This window comes from Sciurus carolinensis, chromosome 6 (genome assembly GCF_902686445.1).
Source record: "Sciurus carolinensis chromosome 6, mSciCar1.2, whole genome shotgun sequence".
In the NCBI taxonomy this organism is placed as follows: domain Eukaryota; kingdom Metazoa; phylum Chordata; class Mammalia; order Rodentia; family Sciuridae; genus Sciurus; species Sciurus carolinensis.
The window spans coordinates 160,545,153-160,560,854 of record NC_062218.1 but is presented as its reverse complement, the minus strand read 5'-3'; the positions used below and the strand labels follow the sequence as shown (position 1 = coordinate 160,560,854).

At 40.2% G+C, this 15,702-nt stretch overlaps 1 protein-coding gene across 1 annotated transcript; it reads right to left on the bottom strand.

Moving 5' to 3' along the window:
- Nucleotides 1-5,962: 5,962 nt before the first annotated feature.
- On the bottom strand, nt 5,963-15,296 carry C6H5orf47 (chromosome 6 C5orf47 homolog). The gene is made up of 5 exons (XM_047554810.1): nt 15,029-15,296; nt 12,225-12,310; nt 10,666-10,765; nt 9,258-9,296; nt 5,963-6,152 (listed from the first exon to the last, which is right to left on the bottom strand). Exons 1-4 carry the CDS (start codon nt 15,294-15,296, stop codon nt 9,277-9,279), a joined length of 474 nt encoding a protein of 157 aa, XP_047410766.1. The 3' UTR covers nt 5,963-6,152; nt 9,258-9,276.
- Nucleotides 15,297-15,702: the final 406 nt, after the last annotated feature.

Sequence of the window (15,702 nt, the reverse complement as noted above, 5' to 3'; positions counted from 1 at the left end):
CACTTCATTCAATCATCTGTTGAAAGGCATCTGGGTCACTTCCAGCTCCCAGCTATTACACATAAACCAGCTATAAACATTCACATACAGGCTTCTGGTTTCGTGTGAACAAAAATTCATCTCTCTGAGATAAATGCCCAGGAATGCAATTGCTGTGTTTGTATATATATTTTTAAAGAAATGGCCAAAATATTTTTCAAAGTGGCTACACTATACACCAGCAATGTATGACCATCCAAGATGCTTTGTATCCTTTCCAGCTTCTGATGTAGTCAGTGATTTTTATTTTACCCACTCTAATAAGTGTATAGTGCCATTTCATTGTGGTTTTAATTTGCATTTCCCTAAAAACCAACAATGCTGAACAGTCCTTCATGGGCTTATTGCCTCTGTATATCTTCTCCAGTGAAGAGTAGGTTCAAGTTTTGTTCATTTTTTAATTAGTCATTCATTTTTCTTACTGTTTAGAAAGTTCTTTATATATACTAGATACTAGTCTTTTATCAAATATGTGGTGTTTCGAGTATCTTCTCCCATTCTATAATGTCCATTTTTCTTAGTCACTTTTACAGAACAAAAGATTTAAATTTAAAGAAACCAGTTTTCCAGCTTTTTATGGATGTTTTTGTTGTTGCACATCTAAAAACTTTTTGCCTAATTCTTTGTCATGAAATTTTTTTGTTTCTTCTAAATATTTTATGGTTTTACATTTATATCCATGATCCATTTTGAATTATTTATTTATGTAAGCTTGAGTTTTTTGTTTGTTTTTTTTTTGCAGATGGATAACCAATTGTTCCAGCACCACTTATTGAAAAGAAATGATCCTTTCTTCGTTGAATTGAATGTTTCTTTCCCTTATAAATTATCAGCTGAGACTAGGTTTCCAGGGAAATGGAGTAGACATACGTTTCCCATTCCTTCTACAAAGTGTTAAAACTAAAAACCTTGAATGTTATATATAAAACAAACATAAAAAGACTAGGAAAGGAAGAGGAAAGACTGGATAAGGACCTCATGACTCAAGAAACACCATTGTGGTGAGTTCTCTGGGTTTCCTTTTTGCCTCATATGTTCCAGACTTGAAGCTGAAGAAACTGGAAACTTGAAATGCCACCAGGCACTGACGAAAATGGCCCCATGAAAGCCTGCTTTCGATCTCTCTCTCTACCCCTCCCTCCCTCCTTGCCCCCAAGAACCAAGAAAATCCGGACAGCCTAGCCAGACAGAAAACTTATGCAAATAACCACTGCACTCTTGCCAAATGCCACGGAAGAAACTGGGATCCCATCCACAGTCATATCAGCGAAGGCTGAATCAGGACCCCAGACTTCTACCCTCATGAGGCTGTACTGATGTGCTACTACAATCCCAAGGTTGTTGCTTTCAACTTGATGGGTTCCAAAAGAATCCTATTCATAAAATTCCAGGTAAATACTTACTTGGTGCCTCCTAACTAAGCAATTTGTCTCTATCAGAGTCCAGAAACATATCAGAAGCTGTTTTTCAAAAGGCTTTTAATTTTGTGCTGTGGACAGCACAATTTTGATCCATAATCCCACTATGGGGGCCTGTCTTAGATTTTCCATAAGCAACATACTGCATCTTTTTCCAGTACTGACATCTTTGACACCATAATATCTGCCAGATAATAAGACCCAAGCAGCAGGGTTGCTTATACCACAGCCCAGACCTGCAACAGAGCTCTTTTTTGCACTGGGTTCCACTTACAGTTGACAAATTTCCATGTCCTTTTCTGATAGGGATGGAAAGGGATGCATTTACCACATCTATACCATGTTCCTGCTCTACCAATGATGTCTACCTAGCATAGAGGCTGCGATTGGGACCCCTCTTCAACTAAGTCTGTAGTAGTCTGCAGTCTTTGAGTCTTTAATTGTAGCGATAATCTCTGCCATCTCTCCACATCTGCAAAACATGATCTTGCTCTTTATTTAATACCTTATTAGGAGCAGATGGACAGTTTTAGACATTTCCACTCATCCTTCTCCACTGTAACTCTTACTGCACAGAACAAGTACCCAATGTGGGGGTTACTCCAACCACCAAGTACATCAATTCCTGTCGCACACCTGGGAACTGGGGAAGTGACCATTGGGTGTGTTTATAAACTCAGTTGGGCACATTGTGCACCAGAATTTAGTCAGGATTCCATTTATTACCTCATCTCTAGAAGATGCCATTCTAATAAGGATGACAAGAAGATGCTTTGCTGTTCCAGGTATCAATATCAACTCAGAACCTATGTCTAATATTCCTAAGTATTCCTCTTTTCCAAAGTATCTAAAAAAATGCCCCAAGGGATATGAATCATTGATTATCTACAGGCTTGTGTTCTAGCCTTTTTGATCATGCAGTCTCAACATCCATCCCTGATATGCCTCTTGCTCATGCCAATACATGCTAACTAATTCTTAAACAGCTTTATATGTTTTATCTCTTTCTTCCTTTATCTGACCCAGCACTTTCCCAGTTGGGTTACATCAGGACTTGTCCTAGTTAGCCAGAAGAGGTGAGGGCAGTTCCTGAGAAGGACATCGCTTGCCTTGAAGGGGTGGGGCTTGTGCACCATCTTCCAACACAAGCTAAGAATGAACCACCTTTGCAAACTCTAAGGGTTCCAGTGAATCCACCTGGATACCCCAGCACACATTCCAGAGTCTATATTTTTCCAATTTGGGTCCAGACTTTGGTTTAGCAGACCTGCCTTGACTGACCTTGTATAAATTTTCAGAGTTTGGCACTTTAGCCATTTTGCCTCTATGAAGGCTGATCTCTGTAAGGAAGAGAGGGAATGAAAGAAGGTTACATGGGAAAAATCTTAGACTCTATCTCAGATGCAGTTCTAAGAAAGTTTCGGCAAGGTAAATGGGCAGTCTTTGAGGATCATCTCCCTGAAAAGTGTGCCTTCTTATCCTTTACAAGCTTAATCATCTGGGAATGACTTATTGGGAGGCATAGTCTCATATAAATGCTGCATTTAATTCACAAAGTAGCTCAGCTGAGCCATCAGTCAGTTATGGCCCATGCGGTAGGAAACCTGAGATGCGTATTTTCGTGTCTGCCATGGATGTGATCCCCACTTAGAAACTTGGCTACTACTCCAGCAGCATACCACTGCCTTAAGTGCCCCCATAGTAAAAGGCTGTGCTAGTGCTATTTCCCCCAACCGCCCCCCGGAATTTTCAAGCTTCTGCTCCCTCAGCCTGTTCCCATGCTCTAAACTATCCTTTCACTGTTTTACAGAGCAGATTCCTGGAGGATCCTAGATCACTCAAGACTTTTCTAAAGCATCAGCCTTTCTTCAGGTTGCATTAGATGGAAAAACATCCTAGACTTCAGTTACTTCCTATGCTGGAAGATCCCACTGATTTTTCCTCATAATTCAAAAGCTCATCTGAAATCATCTGAGTGACCTGAAAAAAATGGCTGAGTGATTATTGGAAATAATGACATATTTCTTCTCTATTCTATACTCACAAAAATCTTTCATTTCCTCCTCTCCCTGCCCTGCACACCTAAGCATAAAACATCTACAACAGAATCCAAAACAGAACATGAAAATAAAATCATACATTGCATAATGATACTTTGTCCAACAACAAATTTCATACACAACCATGACATCATAGACATCCTAACACAATGCATTCCTCATGTGTTTGTGATGATGCTGGTATAAACAAGCCTACTGTTCTACCAGTCATGTAAAAATACAGCACAGGGCTGGGGATGTAGCTCAGTGGAAGAGCACATGCAGGCATGCATATGGCCCTAGGTTTGATTCCCAGCACTACAAAAATATATATATAAAGTGCATAAATTATGCACAGTGTATAATTCTTTTATTATTAATTTTTTATTCATTCTAATTGGTTGTAAGGACAGTAGTATGCATTTATACATTTTGATAGATCACACATAAATGGAGTGTAATTTCTCATTTTTCTGATTGTGCATACATAATAATGATAATAACTTAAATGGTTTATATATTTACTGTGCTATGCCTTGTTGTTGTTTTAAAGTACACTCCTTCTATTGATTACAAGTGAAGTTCACTATAAAGCAGTATGTGTGTAGTGTCACTTCAGCAGCAACCTCGCACATCTTGTGTTCATTGCATCTCCTGGTTGCAGCAAGAGGCCGCGGTGAATACCTGACTCACGCTCTCTAGGCTCGTGGAAGCAGACTCCTTGGTGTCTGCAGATGACGAAGCCTTCTAATGATGCCTTTCTAAGAACGTAGAGCTGCATGACCAGACTACTGGGTTCAAATAAACTGCCTTTGGACTAAGAGGAAATGAAGAATGAGGTATAGATTTGGTGAATGAATGTTCCTATTCATGGAGACCACAGAAAAGATAGTCTGGAGCAGAGATGAAGAGAAGCCAAGACTATATAGTAGTCTGAGATTTTAATATATGGGTCATCAACCCTGCAAGAATTATAGAATCATAAATAAATCACAGTATCAAAATGATCAAGTCATCAAAGAAATCCTATTATATTTAAGAAAACAGAGAATTCAATACATTTTCACCAGAAATAATTTAACAAAAAATAAAATATTTAAAATGTTCATTTCAGTGAGTGTCATTATTCCGTGGTTCTAGAAGAGTGAGACAAACTAAGTTTGTACCCAGCATTAGATTCATGCTGTAAATCTAATAAATACTAGAACACCTGATAAAACTGACTATATTACTATGTTGTACAAGTCACATAAGTAAAAACTACATTGAAGCAAACCTAAAATGCTCATTCATTTCATCACAAAACCTTACTTATGCAGCATAAACTATGATATACACATGTCTCACTTTGCAATGGATTTAAGTTGTATATGCTAAAATTTGAAACTTCACTGAAGGATTTAACAACCTAGTAATTCATTCAGCACACTTGAAATAAGTTAGATGTCCCTGTGTGCAGGGGAACTGTGAACCCCATATGGCAGGCAGGGCCTAGGCCATGTGCCCAGACAATAAGTCCTTCAACTAAGACAAGTGAATTGGTAAACAATCATTAGAAGAACACACTGCCTCAAATCCTAGGCCACTGGAGTTTCATGAAGCAATTAAGTTATAACTAGAAAAAGCAACAAAACTGTGAGTTATTTTATAATGCTTACATCTTTTACTATTTAATGAGAATTTTGTATACTCCCATTTCTCAACACCTTTGTAAGAAAACTGAGGAAGGTCATCCTCTCAACACTTCCATAAGGAACTAATATAATCCTGTTCTCATCTGGAATATTTAAGGAAAAAGACCTAGCACCTCAAGGGAAAGAAGCAACTTGTGTACACAGGGTTTGACCACAGATAACTCTCTTCTGTCTTTCCCTCCTAAATTCCCATACCAGAAAAAAAAAAAAAAAAACAGAAACATTATGTAAACATATGTAACATTACTTACTACTTAATATTGGGTGGAAAACAAAGGGACTAAACTGGAAAATACTTCTCAACGATCATTTCAGAGTTCTGAAGTTCTCTTTCATGGACTTAAAAATAATGCATCTTTTAATTAGGAGCCTGGCCACGGAGAAGGGCATCTCCTCTGATCTTTGCTCAAAAATGTTCCTAAGACACTCCACACCATTACACAGTCCATTGTAACGTATGCACATCATAAATATACACACGCTAATATCTTTAGGATGAAAAGATGGTAGTAATAATTAAACACCCAAAATAATTATTGCAATTCAGAATTTTAAACAAAGGGAAGAATCCAAAAATAATTTAAATTAATACAAGTTTAATTTAAAAGTTACATCTAAAAGAAGAGGTGCATAAAGCAGCAGTTGCAGACTCACTAACAAAAGGTAAAAGTTAACAATTATAAACATAATTGTGCTGATATGCTAATTTAAATTTGATGTAGATTAACTTAAAAGTATACAAAAATATTAATTCTGAAAATAATGCTTGCATAACAATGTTTAAAAATTTTATTGACTTGCAAAAAATACTATTAATTTATAAAGAAACTAGTTTTTCCATTGAACTATTAAAGTACCAATTCCAAAAAACACCAAGATTAATAATTATGATTCCATTTAACATTCCATCTTTGAACTCTTCATTATCTTCACTGGGAAACAAATCCAAAGATAGGTTAATCCTAAATGAAAGGTGACAAAATTTAATCTTATTAAAATAAAATATGTCAGTATTCATTGACATTTTTGACACTCTGGACTGCAGAGACCAGCAGGACACTCCTGCACTGACGGTGTTAATGACCTGCTTGCCCTGGTCAGCCATGGCTTCTGAGGGACTCCCTGTGCAGTCATACTGTCCTTCCCCGCTCGGGCTAATTCCCTTGGTGACTTCATCAGCTGCACTGACAGGACCGTCACAGAAACGCACATCCCAGGTTCCAGACCACTGCAGTTGCTCACAGTGAGCCCTGCTTGGACGCCGCCATCGCCTGTGCTTTGCCTCTGGGTGCTAGGACTCTCGGAGCTCCTGGCTGACGCATCCCCACCTCCTGCTTTTCATAGACCTGTGCTCCCAAGGAGTGTAGCCTTTGCCCTTCTTTGCACTCCAATCCCTAGATCTCCTGCGAGCTCCATTTGCTTCTCTCATCTGACCCTCAGTCAGCTCCCTCTTTGCTTCTGAGTAAGTCCCTAGAATCCCTGATTCTGAAACTGAAAACTCCCCTTTCCCTGGACACCCCCTGACGTGCACTCAGTCTCCGCTCTCCACCTCACACTGAGGTTTTCCTTCATGCCTCCCGCAAGAGCCATGAACGCCCTTTATGCAGCGCAGATCTACCCGACTGCTCCAGTTCAGCACTTACAGCTGCTTGTGTACAATTTCTACATGGGTCCCCTCACTGCCACCCAACACTCAACATGTCAAAAACCAGTCTGCCCACTTCCTCATTTCTTATTTCCTCGTTCTCAGAACTCATTCCCTCCTTCTGATCCCACATCTAGCCCCGTCTCTGCACTGCCTGCCCTACCACCCTCATTCAAGAACACTTCACTCCTTTCTTGCATTGCCACTAGGGTCGCAGGTTTTCTTTCTCACCTCCTCATTTGCCTCCATTGGAAACCTTTTCACAAATGACAGATCCTTTCTAAAATGCAGATCTCATAACTCCACTATTTTAAAATGTTCTACATATTGATGAAAAACAAGATATTTGCATGCTTTCTTATTATCTTTCCATGGAATATTTATTAATCACAAAAGGAAAAATTATAACCATGAATGGACAACTTAACCTAGAGATCCAAGTCCATAATCAAGTGATCAATGAAGATCCCAGTACTCCAGACATGATACCCTGAGAAGGAAACTTTACTAATATAATGCTCCAGTCAAAATGCATAACATAAATCAAATAATAACAAAGTACCAGCAAGTCCATAGGGATAATCTGAAAATTAACTAGCCTATACCCTTTAAAAAATATCAATATCATGAAGTAAAAAGAAAGGTTAGAGAATTGTTAAAGATTTAAGAAGATATATGACAACTAACTATAATACATGACCCTGGACTGGACTTGGTACCTAGAAACAAATCCCATTAAAGACATTTTTGAGGCAATGGGAAAAAATTGGACTATAGAGTATAGATTATATAAAGGTTTTGTATCAAAGTCAAATTTCCTGAATTCCATAATTATTGTGTGGTTATATAAAGGACACCCTTTTTTAGGGCATACATATTAAAGTATCAGGGGTAATACTTTTATACACAGAGAAAAATAGGAAAGCAAATGTGGAGATGCCAAAATTGGTGGATCTGGGTAAATGATAGAGTTCTTGACATTATTCCTGCAACTTTCCTGAATATTTGAAATCATTTTAAATAAGTGACTCATGCTTCTTCACTGCCTGCTAAACAAGGTACAGATCCTCGCCCAGCATTCAAGGGAGACTCTTTGAAATACAGTCTTAGCATTCTTTTACATTTTTCTTTAATTATACTATCTTAAGTCATCTCTAACAAAACTGCACATTCCCTCAGTGTGTGGTCTGGACCTGGAATGTCCCCCAAAGGCTTAGATGTTGAAGGCTTAGTGCCCAATGCAGCGTGTTCAGAGGTGGGGTCCTTCCAGGGCTCCAGCACTGGAGTGCTGGGTGAGAGGCTGGTGGCACTACTGGGAGGTGGAAGCTTAAGGGGGGCCTGGTGGAGGAAGTAGGTTACTGGGGTGTGCCTTGGAAGGACACTTCTTGTCCCCAGCCCCTGCCTCCCTCCCTCTCTGCTGCCCAGCTGCCCTAAGGTGAGCAGCTTTCCCACACCATGCCCTCTGCCACTGGATTCTGTCTCACTCAGGCCCAAAGCAAAGGAGCCAGTCAACCCCAGACTGAAACCTCCAAAACCATGAGCCAAAATAAATCATTTCTCCTCAGGTGTCTTTTGCAGCAACAAAGAGCTGCCTAACACTGAGCATTTTGTTGGACTCCATCGATTTGCTAATGTTCCTGTGAAAGGTAAATGCTCCTCTTCACATTCCCACTTACAAAAATCTAATTTTATTTTCAAAGACCTGTCTTACCTCTTATATTCCCATAAAATTATATATAATCTCTCCCTAGGAGCTTAATGAGTCTGAAGACTAGGAATCCAGGGACATGATTGTTAAAAAAAAAAAAAAAAAGAAAGGACAAGACGGTCAGTTTAAAACCTGGGATATTGAAAGTAACTATGGAATAGCTTAAAGAAATTCAGAGGTACATACAACAGAGGTCAGAGGTGGAACAGAGATGTAAGTCATACGCCTAAAAGGAGTGATTGGAGAGTTATGAATAAATACCAGTGTGTTATCTGAAAGTGAATGTAAAGAGGACAGAACTGACAACCATTCCTGAAAGAGAAAAAGGCACACATTAAAAATATACAGAAAATACAGTGAGAGGCAGAATGAGAACCATGACAGTCTCCAGGACACAGGAAAAAAGAAAATGCTGAAGGAGCAATAATAATAAGAAAGTGTTAAATGTGACAGCATGTCAAAGAAAAAGAGAAATAAGTGGAGATATGAGCAAAAAGGAAGAAGGAGAAAAAAATGGACCATTGAGGAATAATTTGATGGCGATTAACCTAAATGAAGTTTTAAATGTCAACAAAGACTTAATGAGTGCCAAATACTGGATTAAGGAAATGAGCAGGCAGGAACTAGCAATGGATGTATACTAAAAGTTGGAAGAGACAGGATTTAAAAAGTAAGAAAAAAAGTTATACAATTATTATCTAAATGGCTTCTTACCAAAAGATGATGAGACGATTCATCTTGTGTAATTTGAGTCTAAAAAAATATAAAAATACAAAAAATTCAAGTCTGTCTTCAGCACTGATTTTCTCATTAAGAAATACTAAGAATAAAATTGTAACACATTTTTGAAACATTAGCTTTATAAAAATTTTACAGTCTAGTTTAAGACTGTAATGTAAACTAATGAATTACAAGGATACCTTTCATTTACGAGGAACTATTTCTGAAAAACACAACAAATTCAGTTGCTAAATAATCTTTACAAGCTTACTTTATGTTTGGTAGAAGGCCTCTTGCTGAGGCATAAAAGAACCCACCAGTTTCAAAGTTATATAACTGGATTAGCATTCTGAACACTGTCTAGTGCTTCTGCACATTGTTCTGCCTATTCAAACATCATTTTATTTTAAGAAACCTCTGACTACTTTCCTTGCACCTAATCCCTCCTCCCTCCTCATTCTCCTTAACTGGATAAGAAAAGTGAAATAGAATATCACAAATCTGAACACTGGTTTATATGCCATCATTGACAAATATTATATGAATATTAATGTTTCCAGTGTTTATATTGCTTATAAAATGGTATTGTCTTATTATTCTCATTAAAATATTCTTCACAAAATTAAATACTACAAGTTAAATGACTGTCAAACGGAAATTGTCATCAAGTGACTACGTCCTGAGCACCCACCGCAGCATTCATCATGACAGCATGCATGTGCAGCAAATAAAGTAACTATTTTGATTTATCAATTCATATGGCATTACTACTTACATTAATTTTATTCACTTAACATTTTGAGAATCCAGAACTTCCAATTATGATAATAAACATAGTAGATGACATCAAATTTTACCCTGACCACAATATCAACTCATTATTGATGCGGCTTTAGAACATGGTTTAATTTATGAGCTGTTTTCCAGGAATAAAATAATGACATCAAGGCCATAACTCAAGGGCAGATTTTAAGTGCCTTGAATTAGACTGCAACATCCAGGGAAGGGAAATGACTACAAGAAGTTACATAAATAGAATACATAATTTTATACCACATTTAAAATATTTTTCTTCATCCATAAGGATGAGTTTTATAATTCGGTATTGAAATCCACATTTAACAGACAAGAGTGCTCCCTGTGTTCCGTCAATTCCAGCCAACACGCACCTTCTGCACTCCACCCACACCTATTCCGGGTGTGCTCTGCTCTGCACTCACTGCTGGAAGAGGTCTTGTGCTTTTGATTATGATGAACAGTGAGAACATAGTAAGCTCATTTTTACAGTTCTGTACACTGCAAGTGACAACTAGAACACTGCTAGTATAACATGATCCAAGGTGAACTAAACCATTTATAGAAGTCAGTTTTCTTAAATACAGTAAAAATCATGTTGACTTACTTTCACTAGATAATTTCTGGCATTCCAGTCTGAGTCTGTATTTTTCATTTTCTTCAAGCATTCTAGAAATGATTTTGTGTACTCTGTTCCATACTGAAACCTTAAAAAATTAGCACAGTTAACGAATGCTGAGCAGAAAGTAGGAATGCAATTGGTAGTGACTCAACTGTCAATCAACTTAAATACTATAAAGAAATTAGCACATAAATTTAAATGCAATTGTTTCTCCTTGATCACTTAATTATTTGTTCTCCTTTTCCAACTTCCTAGAATTTCCTGGACATATTTAAACTGTCCTGCATGACACTTCCTTTCAAAGGCAATGACCACAACTCCTACCTAAATGGTTCCATTTTCAATATACATATATATATTTAAAAAACATTTAATTCTTAATTAGAATAAAATTCACTTTAAAAATCACATCACTACTCAATGGTTTAGACATATATATTAATATATATTATATATTAATATAAATATATATATTTATATATTTTTTATATATATAGTAAATTTCTATTCCTAGGTCTAAACTATTGAGTAGTGATGTGATTTTTTAAATGAATTTTATTCTAATTAAGAATTAAATGATTTTCAAGGACATATATCCAAGCAAAATTACTAGACGTCATGAATATACTAGAATAGGAGGAGTGAGAACTATGAGATCAAACAGATCTAGACTCATAATCTGGCACTGTTAAGTGTTTAAACCTCATCAGGAATATCTTCACATACTCAATTATTAGGATTAATGAAAAATACTTATGTAAAGCACTTATGCCCTGTCTGGCAGACAACAGTCAAAGTAAATACTGGCTGCTCTCTTTCACCTTACCCAAAAGGAGATGGTTCTTGGAAGAAATATTTCTTAGTGCAGTAGGAAGATTAGATGCTCTCTCAAAATATATATGGTGCAAAGGTTAATCACCCTGAATGCTATTTTATATACACATGGGTTATATATTAAACTCAAAGATCAGAAACAATTTTCTGTGTCATGATCAACAATAATTTCTTTAAATTAAACTAAAATGGCAATCAAAGGCACCTGATCTTGACTATAGTTAGAATGTTAATGTGACCATGACATTTGGACAACCATGACATTTGGAGAACAGAGCAGCAATAAAAGTTCATCCTCATCAGCTTTCCACTAGAAACCCAAGATGCACCCTTTGTCTTTGAAAAGAGATATATAATAGATAATTTTTCTTTTCTATGAAATCCATGGTTTTGATTTCATACTAAATTATCTATCAGTTTGTTATATTCTGGAACACAGATTATACTTCAAAAGATCTCCCAGAGGGTTACAGTTTGATTAAAATGCATTTTATACCTTCAAATACCATAAGGACTATTCTTCATGGTTAATAAATATATCCAAGCTCAGTTCTATTTCTGCCAAATTACTTCTACATTCTCATTTCAGAAAATTAAATTATTTTTAAAATGGAATTGTTTTCACTGACTCGAATATCTTCACACATTTCTATTTAGATAGGATAATCTAAAGTTAAAACTATTGCTCACTCCACTCTACAATAATATACCTTTTTCCTTTTTTTCATTATTTTGGAGGCTTCACTCACTGGTATGGGAAAATCAAACTTTTTAGCTGCATCTTTCTGGATTACACCTAATTTTTTTAAATAGTAAAAAGATATCAAAGTCAGTACATATTTTAAAGAATTCACTAACCTTTAAATAGAGAACATGGAAATATCTCTTGAGGTCATTGGGGGAATTTTTATACTTGTTAGTATATTTCAGATCACTAAGTAATACTACTTTACCATTTAGTTAATAATATGCTGAAAACAACCAAAAAAACTGAAGTAAACAAGCTTGTAGTTATCTAGGAAAGCATTCACCTATTCCGTCCTCTTCCGTTTGTGATTTGTGAGTCCCAAAAAGGCTAACAGAACAAATATGAGAAACCACGCCTTGCTGCTGTTTCCACAGCCTCCATTCCCCCCAGACCCCCGGGCCCCACTCTGCTCCCAACCACAGGAATCCCCTGAGCTCCCCCATTGTGTCTTATCCTTACCCTCCCAGCCTCGGCAGTGCTTCCCCACCAGACTAGCACACACACCCTGCCAGGGGAATTCTGCCTATCCTTCAACACTCAACTCATGTCACCTCTCCTCTACAGCCTTCCTTCAAAGACACAGCCCCACATACAGCACGGGCTCCCAAGACTACTACACTGCACTTGGCATGCTTTTATATCAAGTATTTGTAATCTGCTCCCTCTAGGAGAATCTGGCTCTGGAGGATGGTGCCACGTGGGTCTTATTCATCTTTTTATCTAACAATATAGATGGCTCCTTGACTTATGACGGATTTAAATGCAGACAAACCCACTATAATTGGAAAATATGGAGTCACTAACGTATTTACTACACATAACCTACATAATATCATAGTTCAGCCTAGACTATCTTAAATAGGCTCTGCACTTACATTAGTCCACAATTGGGCAAAATCACCTGAAGCAAAGTCTACTTTGTACCAGTGTTGGATATCTCACCGTACACAGAGACAGATGTTTCATTATCATGATTCAATAAATACTGGCAATGCAGTACACTGTGGGGTACCTGTCATTTACCACAATTGATTGAGAGCTATAGCTCCCTGTCAATGTCCAGCATCACTAGCAAGGGTCCTACCATGTTATCACTAGTGCTACCATAATGTTGGAAAATCAGCGGAGAATGGGGAGGTTCTGCAGGATGAATGAGCTTACTGATTTCACTCACTCCACCCACCTTGTGGTCTTCCCAGAGTTAACAGAAAAGGTGTGTGTATCCAAAGACAAAATCATGAAACAATGCCTGTGTGTCCCCCAAAAGCTGCTCCTTGTCTACAGCATCCCCCAACCTTCCCCGCTCTGTCCTGCCCCACTACCACTCTACCTGAATCCTTTCTACACGTGTAACATCTAGCTTTTCAGGGAGCATTCTCAGATCTCAAAGCCACCAATGCTCAGTTACACAGGATTTATCACATTATTTACTTGATGAGTATGTTTTATTCTCTAGAGACTGTTTCTAACTCTGCTAATACTAGGTATGTAATTTGTTCAATGAACTAAAATAAGCTCTGAAGTGACATTTTCCAATTGGTGAAGTACATGTCACTGATTGTAGGTGGGGCAAAGACACATACTAAAGGACATTAATTTACACAGTGAGAAAATCAACTCCTTTCCAAGTCCTATCAAGGAGGAGGTCTGGTTTGGTACTAGCCATCAAGACTCTCCAGTCTTGCAGATTTCCCTTCATGAACACAGACAACCTACTTAGCTAGAATCCTTTTTTTGCCTTTATTTGATTTCTTTTTAATTAATTTCTATTTATGGCAAATAGTACAGGTTTTCCACTGAGGTAATGATGTAAAGTGTTCTAAAAAGAAATTTAAGAAGGTACATGTACCTATTTAAATAAATGTATTAATAGTATAGCTGATATGCAGATATAACAGAAAACAAATTCAAGTTTGGGAAACTGTTCTTTATGTACCTTTCCTCTAAATGCCTACAACCTTTAGAACATTTTATTTGCATCATTCTCCAAAATTCCCATCTAAGTGTTATCTAGCCTATACCTATACTTCTTGAGAGTAGGTTAGGAGCCATGAAGTTTGTCTGTAATTACTTGGAGATCTAAGGCATGGTAGAAATACAGCCTGGCATGATGGTACATGCCAAAAATTCCAGCAACTCAGGAGGCTGAGGCAGAAGGATAAGTTCAAGACCAGCCTCAGCAGTTTAGCGAGATCCCAAGTAACTGAGTGAGACCCTGTGTCAAATTTTTAAAAATGAATATGCACAAGAAAAAAGGCAAAAATATTTCTTTCACTTGATTTTTGTATTGCACTGAGGCTAACTCCAGTGTACACCATGGATTTTGGTCCCAACTTGTCTGTCAAACCTTTCTCTACTCCTCTTTTCACACTCTGACCCAGGGCCAGGGCGACGGGGCGGGCAGGCCCGCGGCCCGCGCGCGCGCTCGCGGTCCCTGCTGCTCCGCTGCCCGGGCCCGGGCGCCGCGGGGATGGCGGCCGAGGGCCGGCCCCGGGCGGCGCCTGTCAGGGCTGAGCGACAGGACGAGCAGCAGGGCGGCGGGAGGTGACCGCCGCTGGCTGACGGGACGGGGGCGGGCGGGCCGAGGGAAGCGCCGGCCCGCAGGACAAGCGGGACCGGCACCCGGAGGCGGGCCGACCGACTACAGCCGGCAGACCGCGGCCCGGCAAGATGGCCGACGGGAAGCGGCCGCCGCGGGACAGGAAGCGGCCGCCCGGCACGTGGCGACGCAGAGCAGCCCGCCCGCCCGCGCGCCCGCCACGCCACCTGCAGGCCCGGGGCGGCCCGGCGCGCTCGACGCCCGCAGCCGCGAGCTGCCGGCCCGACCCGCGGGCAGCTCGCCGCCGCTCGGGGCCTCCGCCGCCGCCTCCCGCGGCTCCTGCCGGCCGCCGCACGTCTCCGGCCCCGGGCACCCGCGGCCCGGAGCCCGGGGTCCGCCCAGCTGCAGGACGCCGCCACACTGGTGCGAGCCGAAGCGGGTCACGTAGACGAAGCGCGCCCGAGCCCGCTGCTGCCCGCGGCCTGCCGGAGCCATGGCCCTCCCGTCACGTGGCGCTCCGGAGGACGCTGTGGGACGATGGGGGTGGGCAAGGGTGGGGGCTCCTCTGCGTGGGGTGGGCGGGGCCACTGTCCTCTGTGGGGCTCTGGGGGCGGCACGGTGGGCGGGGCCCTGTGTGGGTGGGCGGGGCCCCTGAGGAGTGGGGAGCCGGAAGGGGGCGGTTACGGTGGGGTGGAGCGCTGCGCGAATAGGCGGGGCCAACGCCGGGTGGGCGGGACCACCGGGCTGGCAGGGAGGGATCTCTGCTGGGGTAGTAGGGGCTGGGGCGGAAGCCCTGGGCGCGGAGGGTGGGACTACCGTCCAAGCGTGGGAGAGTCTTGGGGCGGGACCCTTGTGCGCGAATGGGCTAGGTTCCAGAGTGGGTCCCTCTTGGGGGGTGCAG